The sequence below is a fragment of the Bombus affinis genome, chromosome 4 (genome assembly GCF_024516045.1).
Source record: "Bombus affinis isolate iyBomAffi1 chromosome 4, iyBomAffi1.2, whole genome shotgun sequence".
Lineage (NCBI taxonomy): Eukaryota > Metazoa > Arthropoda > Insecta > Hymenoptera > Apidae > Bombus > Bombus affinis.
The window spans coordinates 4985074-5003271 of record NC_066347.1 but is presented as its reverse complement, the minus strand read 5'-3'; the positions used below and the strand labels follow the sequence as shown (position 1 = coordinate 5003271).

The window sequence follows — 18198 nt, the reverse complement described above, 5'->3', positions numbered from 1 at the left end:
TACTTAACATAATGCGCGATATGTACGAGAATAACACAAGTTCTTCGCGGAAGCACATCCTCATTAGGTCGGTGACTGAGCTCGACTGAAAGTAGCTGCGATTACGCTTTTGGAGTCCCATGGAGAACGTAATCGAAATACTTTTGTTCTTGGATTATCGAGGTCACGCGTGATTACTCATTCTCATACCTTTCTTTCACGCGAAGTTATTTTGAAGTCAGATTAGTAACTAATCGATGACACGAGTTAATGTCATTTATTAGCATTTCGTTTGTTCCGTGATTTTAATTACGAAGTTAATTTTAATACAGGAAATTTATTCCGGCCTTTTATGCAATTATTATTTTTTCTGTTATTGAAGTTAGTTGAAATTGCGTTAGAAGATCTCTAAAAGTATATACTCGGTTTTTAAATCTTCCAAAGTAATCGAACCTTACGCCGACTATATAGTTACTTGCATGATCTTTAAACTTAGTATAGGCTAAGACCAAACGTAATATTCTTTCAAGAAGCTTGTTTATGTTTATGTATACGTTTTATTTGAACATAAAATGGTATTAACACACTATAAAATATTATACCATTGTGTATTGTACCATTATACAGGTACATTCTACATAAATAAAAAATATGAAAAAAGATTCATATTCGATTAAAAATCTGTTTTTATTGGAAATAAAAAATATATTCAGATATACGACACTACGATCATATGTTATGTTAATACGATAATTCACATCATATCGGTGAAACATGGGAAACATCTGCGAGTCCTTCAACGTGAAACGAAACACTGTCCACATCGAGAAGAGAAGCAATACTCAACTAAACGAGCAAAAGATGAGAATAATTAAATTATAATTAAATGAGAATAATTAAATAATTAAATTAATGAGAATAATAAAATAAATATTTAAATATTGAGTTTAGTAACTCAACATATAAAATTCATTTATTTTTAAAGAACAAATTAAAAGAAAGAGATCTTGAATTATTACTAAAAGTTTGCACTTTCTATTTCTTTCTCGAAAAAAAGAGAAAGAGAAATAATAAGAAACAGGATGAGAATCATATACGACATATTTATATAATCGCGCGATGTTTTCGATGTAACAAATAATATTTTCTCGATAAACGAGAAAGAGAAAGAAAAATAAAAGCTCTGATTAAAAACGTTGCGTGTCGTTTGAACTTTCGTGTTTTCCTGTGGGTAGACCGGCGTCGTGGTATCCCCACCTACAGAAGCTTTTTCCTCGATCGAGGCGCGCACCGATGGGGAAATGCCGCTTCGCCGTTTTGCTCGTCAGTCGAGAATGGCGTAAGCTTCCGACCGGACGGCCTTTCCGATCGGTATACACGCTAGAACGTTTCTCATTCTTCGTGATCCACGAGACGCCGGAGGATCGGTATCGCGAAACGTGAGTTTACATCCTCGAGTTGTTCTTCTACGATCATTTCCTTCGTTTTCTTTCACTTTTTCATCGACGAATGAAAGTTGCCAGTTAAACGTGCTCGATTTTACCAAGTGCCTCTCTTTGTTACATTCCGTCAAGTTACACGCGGCTGATCAAATACAAAAGCACTTACTTGTTAAATAAAAAACAGAAATAGCATGATCGTCACAAAGTGGAAGATTCGTACAGTGACATAGAGTGTCTGTTATTTTAACTCTGCGATCACTTCAGTTTCCAAAGCTGAAACTTTTGCGAATTCGCGGGAACGCCGACGAATCTCGTGGCCAAGTTTGATAATTATCAGTGACAGCAACGAGTGTGAAATTGCTGGAAAATAACTCGTTTCTATCTGCAAAGATTGGAAGAAATAGATAAACCGAGTGATCGTGGTCGATCGGTTAAAATTGAACGCAAGGTCGGCCGTGTTCCTCGAAAGTTATTTTTTTAAACGGTCGTCGAACTTGTGTATTTCTCAGCTTCTTCGATCGTTTTCGTTCGAAGGAATAACGTCGATAAAAATCGAGATTCCCCACGGTTGAAGAAGATTGAAAAGATCGTTGATGGAATTGGTTCAGTTTTCGAGCAACGTAGTTTCGAAAGTCGTGATTTCGTTACCGCTCGACTCCTTGAATCTACCTAGGGGAAGGTGGTCGATCGCTACGAAGGATTTCTCGCAACCTTGACCCACTGGGATCAATTCGTTGTTACGATTATAAAACACGTTGGACAAACTATGCTTCGGATCGAAGCCTTATAGATATTTTTCGCCGATGAGAAAATATGGTTTTTTTTATCTGAACGGTGAACAGTTCAGCAACATTTTTAAAGTGTTCCCTCGACGAACAATGTTTCCGTGCTGGTTGGACACGATTTTCGTGGTTGCCGAGGTATAAGTTTGGAACTGAAAATTTATGTACGTTTTTGGTTTTATGGTGACAAAAGGTGAGAACGTCAGAACGTGTGATTTCTACTATGCGAAGACATGAATTCTGGTGCTCTTCAAGGTATTCTTTATTTCATGTTATATGCTGATAATTATTGGTTAGTTGTTATCTATAATTTTAATTCACATGCTACTTTCGTGCTTCGATCTGAATTATTTGAAGTCCGAGCTGCGCTTACATATGATTGGTTCAGAAGCCACATTGATCAGCTCCATAAATTGAAACATAACATAAAAAATAACGACATGGCGCTACGGACACTGTCTCTTCAGTTTGCCTTAAAATTTCCCATTATTTGTGTCATCTTATGACAAATGGATATACGAAAGCGTCGTTTGTTTCTTGAGACCTAAATGTTCATTGTACATATGTAACGAAGAAATTAATAAAAAGTGGAGTTGATTGATTTGACTTGCGAGAGGTTCCTATTTCTATCGAATTCAATCTTATCATGAAAAAATATGATTCGCACAATATCGAGTGCATCTCGCAACGTGGAATCACAAAAAACTAAATATCCAATTAATTAAATTATGTGTATTTAATTATTATTTTTTTTCGATCGAGTAATCTATTTTAATGTCCCAGAGTCCCCTTTAATTTGTCTCGCCACTGAATAAATTCCCGGTGACATTCGCGAATCATCGCGTACGATAATCTCAACAATTTGTCAGGATCAATATCTCTGACGGGGTGGAGAGGCACTAAAAAAGAGTTCATTGTAACACGCGATCGATGAGAGAAACGTTAACACATCGCACTCCTCGGCCGGTCTCGTGTTAAGCGACATGGCCGATTAAATGCTGGACATTTATTTTCATTGCTCTTGTACCGTAATCGTGAATAATAATTCACCGAAATAAGTAGCGATCCACGGTATATCACCAATTAAACTAAATACGATCAAGTTCGAATAAAATAGATTAAACTGTGTATACAAGAAGAAAATGCGTTAACTGTATAAACAAAATGTGTATGAGCAATTATGGAACATTTTAATTTACAATTCTTTAAGTATTTACCTTGCGCATGGTTTTTTAAGGCAACACGTGGTTACTGATGTTTATAACGAAATTTGAGAAAAATTTAAAGATAACGTACAATGATTTCAGCGTTCTATAAAATTGTACGGGACGTTCGAAAATAGATGGGTATAATTTAGAGGATCTGTATATCGTGTGATGTATTGTATAATGTAACGTATTTTTATGGTGGCTCTTCATCATTTATTGGCGAGTAGTATAATAATCTTTCCGGATTTTTATAAATAATCCTCTGTCGACCTCGTTTCGAGTAAACAATGGAACTACAAATTTTTCGAATAATCGAATAAAAGAAGAACGTGAAAAGATTGAGAAGAAAAAAGCGATGTAGCCAGAACGATCGTGGATCACTGTTGAAAAATACGATAAATTCGAGTAAAAGTAGACAGTGTATAGATACGGTTGGCAATCGGCCAATCGTGATATCATGAATGTATGCATCGTGCGTACTGGCTGTGTTTTCCAAATGAGCTTCCGTCATACGGAGGGAATACTTTTGTTTCGCGATGAAACTGGTAAAACATTTGCTGCTAAGGCGAGCGTATTTTCGTTTTATACCACTTCAGTCTTGATTTTAATCTAACTTTTCGTTTAATTATTTCTTCGCTTACAATTCGTATATCGTAAGCGTATATCAAAGATACAAATGTGCATGGAATACATATAATATGCAAAAATATATAAAATATCCCAAGTAAAGCGTTCTTCACAATATTTTATAAATAAAACAATTTTCTAGATTCTATTTTTTTTTAATCCTACTATTCTCATTTCATCACCTATTTTTCGCCTTTGTATCTTTTCGAATGTCTTCTTTTCAAATTCTGAAATATCGTTAATGGAAACATCTTTATTCGTGAAAGGTGTGAAGTGAGTTTGCCACAAAAGTAATAAAGTCAAATTTAAATATATATCGAAATGTAGATCTCATTTTCCTTCATATTAATCATACATATATATTCACATATATAGCCAATGAGAACAGCTAAGCCAGTTACAATACATTCGTAAGAATACGCGAATTTGCGTAAATATCTGTAGTCTACTTATAAGAAACGAAAGAAAGATCAAATTACCAGACATTTTCCAATTACGTGATTAATCACGGAAACTATAAATAGACCTACATCGAGCTCTCCATCCAACGCACTGTTATTTTTTTTTCTCATTTCAAACGAAGCGCGTTGATCGTATCAAGTCGCAATATTAAAATATCATTTCATTAGAGGAGAAGTTTAGAATGATTATTCATCCATCATGTAGAAGGAAGTGAGTCACCTAGCTATCGAGACATTTTCTGAAATGTTTTCTCCGTTGGCCATTCTTCGTTGTTTCTGTATACTCGTTAAGTTGCTTCTTTCATTATCTCTACTTCCCCTTCGTCTCAAACCCCCAATCCTCTAGAAACGTTTCTGTTTCCAACCCTCTGGAAACGTCTTGTATGGCATAGCAAAATATACTCTACTCGTTGGTTGTTCCTTCTTGTTCAACTCTGCTGCCTCTCGTTTTTTTGGGAACAGCGCGTGAAAAAGATCGGAGTACAAAAGCGAGAAGTCGCGAACCGCGTCGAGATCAATTTCAGACCATTCGTCTCCGAACCAGAAATTATTTCTGACCCGATAGTTGCAAAATCGGACAATATCAACTCGGGATCATGGTCGTTCTAGGCATATTAGTCATTTATACCAGCGCTTGAAGATGTTACGATCAATTGTACGTGCTGAATTGCTAGAACACGTGTCTGATTCGTCAGATACACATTGTTGTTTTATTGGTTTTATGGTCTGGTCGCCGCAAATTCTTCTAGTTGCCACTTCTTGTGCAAGTTTCAATTTTTTTATGGACTCTGTGTTAAACGAAATCGTATTCAAGAAATAGAATCATAAAATTATACATGTTTCTTAGCTCTTGATTCCGACGAAAGAATAGAAGAATGTTGGTCTTCTGGTTTGATAGAGTTATGATTTATTTTAACGAAAAGCTTATATGTAAGTTTGTGAGAACAAAATTATAATAATGTTTATAATATCCGGGGCACGACTTACAACTGCACAGAAACAGTTAAATGATTAATGATTACCTGTCGTTATTCTAACTAAAACTTATGTTATCTACGGCGAACTCCAATTAGCGATCCTCGTAATCCTGTAACTATAACGTAATTATTCTGAAATAATTATACCGTGGTATGTAAATATTGAAAATGCGTTGGTTCTTGCTATTTCAAGAGTATGAACTTTCGAACTCATTTCTTAAAAATACTACCAATAAGGTGTTAACGAGAAATCTATTTTTTTCTATAGATATATGCTTAACTTTTGTACATTTATTTCAATAGTGTTAAAATATGATTTCAGTGAATCTTTTTTATGTGACCATGTACAAGTCTCTAAAATTAGAGGTAAAACGTGGAGTGTCGATTCAGCTGTATGCACGCGTCAGCAAACAGGTGGTGGATTCGTTCCTGTGTACGATCGCGTATTTCATACAATTTTTTTAAACAAGTAAAAAGTTTGAAAGTATATAATTGTAATATTCTTACTTATTTATTTCTTTTTTTTTATCAAATAGTAAGTCATTTTTTTTAGTAATAATTGAGCTTGATTTTCGAATTTCGCTAAATACTTTCGCTGTATGATAAATACAATGGAAGGTATCAGCCTTTACAAATTTTTGTATATTTTACAATTTTATATTTTATTGAAGGATAGATTTTTCGAATTTTACTACTTTTATCTTACTGTATCAGTATAATTGGAACTAGTGGTATTAAATTTTGTTTGAAATTTTATCAGATCGCAATTTTAGGAAGATAGTTTTGGAAATCACTTTTTAAAAATTTATTTAATGACGAGAATTTTCAATCTTATGGAGAGGGTGTGGCATTGAAATATCGTACAAAAATATCGTCATGCGTTTAAGAGATACAGCAACTTTGATCTATGCAGTGAAAATTTCTATAGCAATGAAAAATTTTATTTGGAAAAACGTAATTCATAATTATCGCATATCGTCAAACAAAATAGAAAAATTGATGACGAAGTACCACTTTGATATGTAGTGAATGAAAAATTATTAGTTTCATAGACCAAATTAATAAGTTTAGATCTAAACAGTACAAATAGATACATAGTCATTATTTATAATAATAAAGATATGTTGTAATGTAGATAATATAATTGTTCTTTGTTAAATCACTAATGGGAAGCGAATATGCGATATGTATTATGGTAATGACTAAATATAAGATAAGCATTGTGACCAAAATAAACGAAAGAAACGATTCTGTAATCTGTAACATTATCTATTTATTTAATGAATGAAACAAATCTCTACTCGAATTTCATATTTTAGTTTTTAGTTCACGAAAATATGAACCCTATATGCTATATACACATCCTATAAAGCATCGTATAAATGGTAAAAAAATTCATCACAAACAATATTAGTACCTTTAAAATATAGCAGTTTCTCACGTATCAATTCTAAACGTATCAACATGTACGAGGCTATCTAAAAGATGTTTGCGTAGAACGTCACGTTCGAAACCTCTCGACGAAAAATAAGATACAAAATCTCGCACGATATCTGTAAAATTTAAGTTAGCAAGATAACGCAATCGCAAGAATAAGAATACAAAACGCTACAGGAAAACTCGAAACGATATACATAACACGTAGTCTTCAAAGAAAAACTGCTACTGGCATGACGATACGTTTTGCGAAGGGTGAAAGGTAAATTGTTTGAACTTGCGGAGAACGTGGTGGCTGACATGAAGAAGATACAAATTATTGGTCACCTTTTTGAAACGATAAACGATGACTGAGCGTTTACCGAGCGTTAAACGTTATCTCGACTGTTTTACAACCCAAAGTGTTTCGCGTTATGATATTTGCAGCGACGTGAGATACCTTTGCTCCTTATCGTCATCAAACATTTGCAGTGGCGATGTGCCTTACAGAAATAATACAATTCTTTTTTCCCCCTTCTTATTTGTTTTAGCGACTCGTGTTCGACAAACACCGTGGTTATTCGACTACGATGACGGGAAATTTGAAATTCTTGTGTTTCGTTTTATGGCTTGTGTTAGCCTGGCTATGATTGATAATGTATGAGCAGTGATGGATTATGTGCGTCAACCGAGGAACGTGTATACATATAGTAATTGGTAGATACGATTAATTTTTGTCAATAGCGAAGTTAATTTAGGATTGATAAAATTCTTTTAAATTAGTTGTTTAATGGGTTATTCCTTTTCTGCGATCTTCGTAGTTACGAATCGAAAACGATTGAATGGAATATCGGATAAGAATATCGGAAACATTAAAAACCCATGTTCATAAATGCTTTTACACATAAAATATTCGTTGTATGGATTCCAATTATATGGTCATATATATGCATGTACTTATGTACGGAACAGAAAAGGAGAAAATGCAATTAATTATGAAAAAACCAAACTTTATTATAATTTATAATTCTTACATACGGTCTTGAACTCGATCTCACAAAAAGTTATATTTCTCTTGTTTCTGTGGAATGAATTAGAATGTATAAACAGATCGCTACAATAATATAGACTATCGTCTACACGTGTATTTCGCTTTGCTAAATATACTTCACTACCCGAGTACTCGCGTACTAAAAATTGCACGAACTAAAATACTGACACATTAATACCCGTGCGTTTAAAATACACGTGACACAAAGAACTCTATTTGTTCCAGCTTTTCCTTATCACTTGCCTTTATTATACGATTATTAATTGAGTAAAACTATTATTAAAAAATTATTATGAAGTTGACGTCGAATGCTTTTTTTTCTTTTCTTCCCTTCGCATTTTAACGATTGGAACAGGGACGCTGCGCTGTGTCGATTTAAAACAAGAGAGCACTGAAACAGAACTAAATTGATTTCTTTGAGCAAGCGCGAGCTGAAACAACATCGTATATGGTACTGTTGTGTATCTAAATTAACCCCTTGACGACCTCTGTATCTCATATGGACAGTGCATTTTTCAAGTATATATCGTCTGCATATGCGACTTTTTTATTTGTTCTACTCTCGGTGTAATCTATCGTATGATTTAATTTATCTTTATTGTGACATTACGTTCTTGATCTTCACTGGTCAATATAATCGTTTCTTTGATTACTATTAATGTCGTCATTGTTTATACATAAATCATTTAATATAAATTTCACTTGAAATTTTTCATTGTCACAGATTACATTCGTCGGAGATTAACGTTGCGTTTGATTCCCTGATTAAAGTATCATACACATACATACGCGAGCTTTGACATGTATGTATATATCGTTGAAAGATGCATTACGATACAAAGAAAAATGTTAGTCTTCTCTGTGTTCAATATCTACGAAATTCAATCCTTTTCTAAGAATATATTTTCTTTAAAGTTCTTCTTGATTTTCTATAGCTACTCCTAATTATAAATCATAGGCCAGTTTGATTAGAAAACATAAATTAGGAATTACGTAGTTGTTATTACTGGATGGACTTGTCGTTCAAATAATTAACACAATTTTCATCGTGCATTGACTATGATATCTTAAATTTCAATTATCGCAGTAACTAGCCCATCGATATTTTGCGTCGTCATAATAAATATGAACGGTAGCGTAATGATAACGATAACTGATAAGCATTATAAATTTGTCTAAGAATAATCTCAATTTTTTAGCCTCGTGCAAATGTTCACTGGTTTCTATGTGTTTAAAATAATTCTACATCGAACTATTACGACTGTATGCTTATGCATGGTATAAAAAGGTGTACGTATTATTATACTCCAGTACTTTTTAGTATTACAAATTAAGTCTGTCTGCATCGAACGATTAATCTAAAATTGCTAATTCCTTTGTTCGCTCATCTGTATATTGTTAATCTCGTTATCGTGTCGATTTCATCGTCCTTCCCATTTATTCCACTAAATTATATCGGTGTTCGTGGAAATCGTTGACAAATTGGCACACTCTATGATTATGTTTTAGCCACGACCCTATTAAAAACCTATTGATTTTTCGTTATTTCTGTGAAATACGTCAATTCGTACGCGATTTCAAACGTTTGACCACCCAAAGAAAGAGCGTCAGTATTGATCCAATTCCATAATTTCTTACGACTGCTACTAATAATACGTGGCCACCTTACAGTCCTGCAAACTTATTATTTGTTTTCATACGACCAGATTTAAATAATGCAAAGTTGCATACTTCGTACTTAACTTCGAAGGTATACGTAACTTCTTCAGAACTTGACGACGTCTGATTGAAATAACTTTTACGGATTTCCTTTCGTGTCTTCTTTTTTATTGTTAACTCGTAACTCTTGTTATTTCATATTTGAAAAAATTGATACTGGTTATTTAATCTTTTATTTATTTACTTTCTACGCTATTTTATAAACATAATGTTTGTTTAATAACTTCTTGTTAACGCCTAGATACATATTTCAGATATTCTTTTTTCAATGCACAACTGCAAAGCGAAGTCAATGAAACTGTAGGAATTTTCATCTTTGTCGTAATTTGAAGTTGTACTTATGGCGATGTATAACTTAATAACCACAAATGTATGTGCAACTTGCAGTGTTATCTTTTGAAATGATGAAATTCAGTTAGTTAGTTTGCCGAGCACTAAGTTAATATTCATAAGTATACCTTTGAAAATTGCAGTTAAGAGAAATATAAAGTTGAAAGTCGTAGAAGAGTAAATTCCTCGTGTTTAGAGTGTTACTCGGCCACGCTAAAATCTGTTGCAACGCTCGCAAAGCCTCAAGTTGCAGATTACATTCCGCACACAGCGTATACGGCGTTAACTCAATTAACATCCCAGGGAGGATAAAGCATACGTTAAACTCTCATTCATGCCGATAGCTAAAACCTTCGAACGTCATCGCAAACAACCTGTGACACGAACATCAAACAAATCCCCGAAATAGCGTACAGACTCGATGTTTTCTCAAAGAGAGCTTCCCTCCACTACCTTTCTAAGCTAATTATTCGATTTCGAACTATTTTCAAAATTAGAGATAAAATTTCAAACAAAAGATTGATGCCCGTAACATGAAAAGCGTTAATGATGTTAATAACACTAAGCTTTTTTTTATTATGTCGCACAATCGTGTAAAATAGAGTAAAGACGAAAGTTATAATGTCGTAGGTTGTAGGCTAATGACTATAAGTATAAAGAGCGGAATCTATCGATTATAAAATAGACGCTATTATATGACATCTATATTTCTTTATTATTTGTTCAGTATATTTTATATCTTTTATATTTATATATCTCATACTTGTCATATTTCTATGATACGTATGACTCGTATTATTATCTCAAAAGATGGTATAATACAAAATTACACAAATAGATTTATCTAAAAATTATAATCACACAATTATTAACTTATCAAGATCTCAATTTTTGTTCAGTTTCATATCGAGATAGTACGTGCTGTTAGTAATCGAAACTATTAATGTTTCAATTACGAAATACGAAGCTTTATTTGCAGTTTCTATAACGTGTAATAAAAGCATGTATGAAAGCGGCAAAAAATATTCATTTAAGTAACTTTTGAAACAAGTTGTAGTTGATAAATATCTACACCCTTTGAAAGCTTGAACTCCCTACAGTTCCCTTTCACATTAGTTCTACAATAAAGGACGAGTTGCACGGGTAATTTCATCCTTCTAATGGCTCGCTATAAATAACTACGTAAAAAGTATTTTTAAACAGCGAAGGAAGGATAAAAATAGGAAGAAAAGCATGAGGTTTTCGTGCGAATATTTGCCGAGCATTGTAGAATTTCGGAAATAGGCCGACAAAGGCTACAGTTAAAGGTCGATTAACGCCGCTTTCAGTCGATAGGGTTGTGATTGTTGCGTGTTTGTGAGCCCGTAGGATTGCCCCTACAGTACCGTTTTATCGGGGTCACAAATACAGTGGGAATGAAAAATGCTCGTCAATGAAGAACTCTCCATGTAGGTCGACGGTCAGTGTCGCTAGTAGCATGATTTCGCTCTTGTTAATAGCGATAGGTGCGATCCGCTAACGTTACACTTCTGTCACCGTTACAATGTAAAGCTTTTAATATCGAAATCGTCATCCCTTAAACCGATGTTCCGAGCGACCGACGCAGCGCCTCAAGAAGAGTAATCTTGGTCACATTGTTTCGTAGAACCAGAGCTTTGTAATTTTTTGTACAGGAACGGTGATCCTGAAGATATTCTGATCTAGAAGAACAGGGGTAGGTGACATCTATTATTCGTAAAAGTGACTCACAGTGTACGTACAATAAAATTTGTATTTAGTATGGCATATAGGTGTAGCTTTTGAAGCTATTCTGGTATTTTCGTTTTCTATAATTTTCTTTAGTCTATTAAAAATAACTAAGACCTTATATTATATGTAATCGTGTCGTTTTTATGATAAAAATGAGACAAATTATATTTAATAGAACTTTGTACGAAAGTTAGTACGAAAGTGCTCTGGCACTTCACTGGCTAATTTTTGCTGGACCTTTCACCTTCGAAAGACAGAGTTTAGAAATATTTTTTTTGTGCCTTTTATACTCCATATAGCCATAACATTCTGAAAATATGATCTAAGTGTATTATAAAGGGCATATTAAAAAGTCGATGATTCTATAACGATAAAACTAGTTCTACATATTTGTAACTACATATTAGTTAGAGTCTAACAGTTGGTTGATTTATCAAACTTCATTTTATGAGCCATTCTGTTACTTGTACGATGTTATACGTACATATACTGTTTATAGCGTTTCCTTTTAAATCAAAATGTGCCCAAAGATTACTGTAATTCGGTTGCTGATCGTACCATTCAACGCGTTGATTCCAATCAACTGGTGTTTCGATGAATCACTGGTAAAGGTAACCTATGATATTTACGGAAGGTGGAATGATTTTCAAGCGGGCGAGCAGAGCACGCGTTGTTCGGTTCGATATCGGGTGAAACCACCAGGCGAAACGGAAATGGAACTATGAAGAATTTAACACTGTCGGAACTCCCTGCTGTTGAATATTATCGCATCATTTTTTCATATACCTTTGAAACTTCCCTCAAGTGCAAATAATGTTTAATTAATATCCTTGAATTATTGACGAATCGTCGATTTGAGTCAAGTTACTCAATTTTTATTTATATTATATTTATACTCTAATTTTATGTAATAAATGTCATTCATGACACGTCTCACGTAAAATATAAAATACTAAATTGCTAAAATCAAATATTTATTATAAATTAAGTAATCTAACTTTAGTCTGAATTGCGTTGTAATTTGTATTATATCTAACAAAGACCATCAATGGCATTTATCACGTGAAACGTAAAATAAAACATATCAAAATTAAATATTTCAAATTAAGCGATCTAATTCAAATTTAAATTAAATTGTGTCGTTATCCTTTATGATTCAGCTACGACCATGTACTTTAAAGAAAAAGAAACGTTAGGTATTATTCAAGAGAAAATGATAATGTGAAGTTGTTATAGTAGGCGTGTTTCATCGTGATTTCTAATAAACTTATAACGTGAAAAAAGTTCCCTGCTTTATTAATGCAACTCTTCGTTATGTACGAACACGTCAGATATGAAAAACTTTACTGTTTGAATCCAAGGATACATGCATACGGAATAAGATCGCGGACGTCGCGACTTTGCTTCGATTGACCGCTAAGCTCGTTGGTTCTTATGGATCAGCTGTGTGTAGTTCTGACCCATTGCCCTTCGGATTTCATATCCCACTTGCTGCACGAATTGCGTGGTTGCTTAAAAATGTACTGGCGATGATGAAAGTGATACAAGTTATAGATTCTTCGTACCAAGTACTTTACTTAGTTTACCTAACTCTTGTTCACGTCGCTATTTTGCTTTCCTCTTGCTATAGTGTAAAATGATGAAACAGAATAAAGTGCGATTCAATAATTCTTAATTCTGCACTTACAGTCAAGCTGTACTTTTCGGGACAGGTACAGTTTCTCATTAAAATAAAATTTATTATATTGATAAAATTATAGAATTCAACCATTGAGATGAATTAAAATTATTCATGGAAACAGGAAGTGACCTCACCGTAAATATAAAATATATCAATGGAGTATTTCTGGGTGATATTTAGTTGAATAGTGTTATAGGACAAAGATTCCGTGATAAGAGAATACCACTTTGAATCGATTTATTCAAACATTTTCAATGCCACATTTAATAACAGGGAAAATACTACAATAACTGTACAGGTGGTGCACAACAATATTATCTGATTGCAAATTGGTTTCGTTTGTCCAAAGCAAATTGATTATTCAAGGACCATCATGATTTGTTATGTATCATACTTGATCGTTGCATACGTATGTCTATTTTGTCATGATGTTTCTTCTAAAAATAAATACACAAATCTTTTTATCTATATTTTCTCTCATGAAACACGCTCATAATGCTGAATGAAAATGTTTCATTTAGAATTTTTTCATTTCTCAAGATACATCAAAATATTTGAGGTTCTCTATGTAATTTATCTTTTATGTATACTTGTTACAAAATATATAATGACTAAATATCTTAAGTCGAACGAAGAAAAGCAAAGACAACTCGGAAAAATAATGAAACTTCATTTTTTTCGCATATTTATCTACAACGATAGACACTAAATTTGAACTAGGAAGGGCAGAAAACTGTTTCACTCAAATATACGCATTTAAAGATGCATTAAAATTGAAAAGTGAAAATGAAAAGCATTACCACCAGAATAGTTTATATATAAAAATAACAATTTTGTATTTTACGCATGTCTTATACATAACTTATCGAAGTTTGATTTCTAATTAAAGGTTTGTCATGTTCTGTTACAGCGTGTGCTCGCAAAGCTCAGTGTGGGAGGGGGTAAGTGAAACTTGGCGACGAGCAGGGAAGGTGTTCTCGGACACCAAAAGCTGGGGCACCCTGACGAGGAGGTCCTGGAGGAGGAGGTGGGTCGTAGGAGAGAGGAAAGAAAGGAGGTGACCATTCACCCCACATGGACGCCACCCCCAAAGGACCCCCCGTACCCCCCACACCGGATATCCTGTCACCATTATTTAGCCGCAGAATATCCGACCTGAACGTAAGGGCACCGTTCTTTGCCCTGCATTGTCCTCAACGTTCTCGTCGAATATCGAGACATCCGACACTTGATGCTTGTCGTACGAAGGAAACGGCCGCCTACGCGTCATCTTTATCTTATACGTGCCTCAATTTCTCTCGTCTTTTTCGCCGTAAATTGAAACAATTGCCGATTCTCTATCTCCACGTTGTCGATAATAATAATCAACTTCTTGGAACACGGAAGTCGAACATCCGGAGTAACGGTATAACGATATTAATTGCAATATCGGGAAGATACACTGGTTCCTGGTGTCCATTGGCGAGGATCACTGTCGATTCGCGAACGACAGCTCCAGCTGCGAGAAACAACGTAACAGCGCACGTAACAATATCACAATTGTCAAACGGGAGCAGCAGGTCATTTTTTACCCTCGTTTTTACACCACGGCGGACGTGCCGTAAGTTTGATGCATTTTTTACAAAATCAGTCGCCAAGCGTCTTCGAGCTGAGGAAGTACTTTTAACAGGCGTCACATCTCGCGCGAAACATATCTACAGACTCCGTCCAAAAGCGCCTAACTCCGAGCTGCAGCCTAACAGACCACACAAACAATGTCGCGCAGCGCTGCCACGCGTCCTATGCAAGGTGAGTGATTATTAAATTGATTAACATACAGGTAACTTCATAAATGGAAAACTCACGTAATTCGTGATACTTGTTGATGCAATTTTATTGTAATTAGCCTGTGTATATTCGCTCGATGATTCTCATTGTAAACAGTAGTCTGATGCAAATGTACAGTACTGTGTAAAAGTCTTAAATCATCTAAAAAAGGAAATGTTTATATAAATGTATATAAAGATAGTTGGTGTTATTCTAAATTTATTGTTACTATTCAAGAAGTGTTTTATCCAAGAATTAATAATTGATACTTTATCTGATCTTTCTTGTATAATCTTTCAATACATTATTGCGTTCTTTTTCCCTTTCTTCATATAACTTACTTTTTAAGTAGAGGCCTGAGAGAAAGTAGTCTCAAAAATTTGTAAGAGGATATCTAAAGATCTATATATAACAATATGTAGAAATATTTTCGAAAATATTATTACAGTAAGGTATGCTATAACGAACAACTTTCATGACTAACGTCAGAATCCTATAATGTAGAAAAATGCTACAACGAGCACAAAGAAATATCGGTTGCTCCGGCGAGATTTTTACTCCGCGTTCGTTACGATCGTAAAGAGTAAACACTAACTGATGATACGAGTATGTTCGAATCTCTCTTTCTCTCGTTCAGTAATATCTATCACGTAGAAGACAACTAAGTAACGTAATAAATCGTGAATAATACTATAAACTAACGTGGTCCAGGATGAACGAGTAATGATCAATTTATAATTCCCATTAAATAAATAAATTTCATATTGTTTTTATCACTTATTTTTTAGTTTATATTACATTTTACGATTGTTCAAACAGTTGTACTGGTGATAATCTTGTTTTTAACTGTGGGCCTGGGACGAGTTACTTCTAAATATATACATATGTTTCGATGTATGTTGCAACGAACAGATGCTATAACGAACGTAGTTCGAGGACCAATTCCGTTCGTTCTAGTGTAGCTTACTGTAGTTACCATTATAAGATCATTAAGATAGGTGATCTAAGGCTTTTGCATAGTGCCATCTGAATCTAATCTTTGATTAATGAGAAAAGTATCTCCTTGTCCAACTGTTGAAACGATACAGTGTATGTTATTATTGTTACATTTGTCATAATAGCGTTTCACGGACGTTTAAAGTTTATCGAATGATTGATAACTCCCTCTACGAACCGCATCCGATATCTAGTTCACATTACAACAAGTAAAAACATTATTACATGTTACACAACTTCCGCTATGTGTTTCGCCCTGAAACTTCCAACATTGATTCAAAAGATTTAACTGTTCTGGCAATCGCTAACGTAGCAATCCTCTTTACCCCCAAGCGGTGGATGTTTCCCGACAACAACGAACGCGGTGGTTGTTGCCTTGAAATGTTCACGGCACCACCGGCGAGGTGACTTGTGGCGCCGTCAAGGGACGACGCCTTGAAGTCTCTCGACGATCATCGAACAATACCTCGTTCGACGACTCGGGTCTTCGTTGTACTGTTCGAAGTGCAAAGCACGCCGTCGTGCAACGGCACCCTCGTGCAGTGCATGAGAGACGTGAGATGTATACGCGGTTATACGACGTGTAACTTTCGATTCCTGTATTCCGCGATATGGTAATCTGTAAATAGTAGCATATAATTCGAGTCGAAGAGGTGTCAGAGATAATGGTTATGGTGACGATAGTGCTGACAGTGGCAAAAAACATAGAACACCGGCGGTGCTCGATGTGTTCGACAATCATCGAAACGATAGATGGTGCCCACCCAACACGCACCGATTGATCGGTTTATTCTAGAAATCGTAAAAAGAGTATATCAGTGCCGTGTCGCATCTCGATCTATTCGTTGCTGTCATCGTCGACATTGTGCGACATTCTAGTGTGGAATTCTATATGGTTGGTTCCTTCCGATGTATTTCGAAAGAAGCATCATCATTGAACTATTGATTACCGTGGCAAACATTTCAAACGTTTTTCCCGTGCGCGAATCAAAGTGAATAATTTTCTTGGCGAAATTTCACGTTAAACGGCCTCGATATGTTCTCTCATCAACGGCGATCGTTATAACGACGTCGCCCTCGTCGACGCGGGCGCTTCGACCGCCTGTACCCTTGCACTGACTGCGAAAACAACGAGGTAACCTGATTCCCTTAGAAAGAAAACGAAGGTCATATACTGCCGTAGAAAATGATCGTAACGTTTATTAACGTCGAACTGGGAAATTAGGAAACGTTTATCTCGCATCGTGTTTCAGCTATAGATTATGTAGTATAAAATCAACGAAACAACCAGGAATCGATACGATCGATTTGACGATTTTCCTATCAGATGTAGTGCCGGTAATCGATCAAGATAATCAACGAATACAAGTCATCTGATAAATACATGATAAATACATTTAGGCGAATATATATGTCGTTGAAACGTTGCTCTGCAGACGTTTAAGTGGCTACAGTGTATCACCTACCTAGTCGTTAGGATTGTCAAGCTCGTTGATAGATATAATTTTTTGTCTACATACATATATGTCATTGTTTCCCACGTATATAACGTGTATGCGTTAATAGAAACTACCTTTTTCCATAGACGACGATTATTCGCCCGGAATAGTTGTCCGTTCATCGTCTATAGCCGTGCATTTAGAATATGGTCTGACGCGCGTTATTAAATTCTTTTCAAATCAGGTTAGTTGTCCATCTATTTTAGCATTTTATTGATGGTGTAATACAAAAGAAATGAAATGGGCGTAACAGACACAGAATCGCTCGAGCACCTTTGACGCCAGTGACGGCGCCCATTTAGCAATTTCCTAAGCAAATGTAAAGCTACCCGTAAATGACTTGCTTGTGATTGGTGTCGATGATTGTGGATGATATTGTTACCTCCTTATTATACTCCGCAACGTGTTGAAACTATGACCTCAATAAAAATGTCGGGAATATTAAACCTCTCTTCTTTCAAATATTTAATAGTTG

At 34.9% G+C, this 18198-nt stretch overlaps 1 protein-coding gene across 10 annotated transcripts in view; it reads left to right on the top strand.

The window, feature by feature from the left end:
* LOC126915882 (phospholipid-transporting ATPase ID) overlaps positions 1-18198 on the top strand; it is a 73498-nt gene that overhangs the window by 28275 nt on the left and 27025 nt on the right. For 3 of the 10 annotated variants that reach the window (XM_050721004.1, XM_050721000.1, XM_050720995.1), the window contains exons 1-2: positions 1279-2458; positions 14333-15210. Coding sequence is in view for 1 of the 10 variants with exons in the window: in XM_050721007.1 (XP_050576964.1) it covers positions 15177-15210 (34 nt within the window). In the remaining 9 variants the exon portion in view is untranslated. Of the gene's footprint in view, positions 1-1278; positions 2459-14332; positions 15211-15586; positions 17360-18198 lie in introns of those variants that run through there. The other 7 variants (XM_050721006.1, XM_050721003.1, XM_050721005.1 and 4 more) reach the window with 4 other exon arrangements.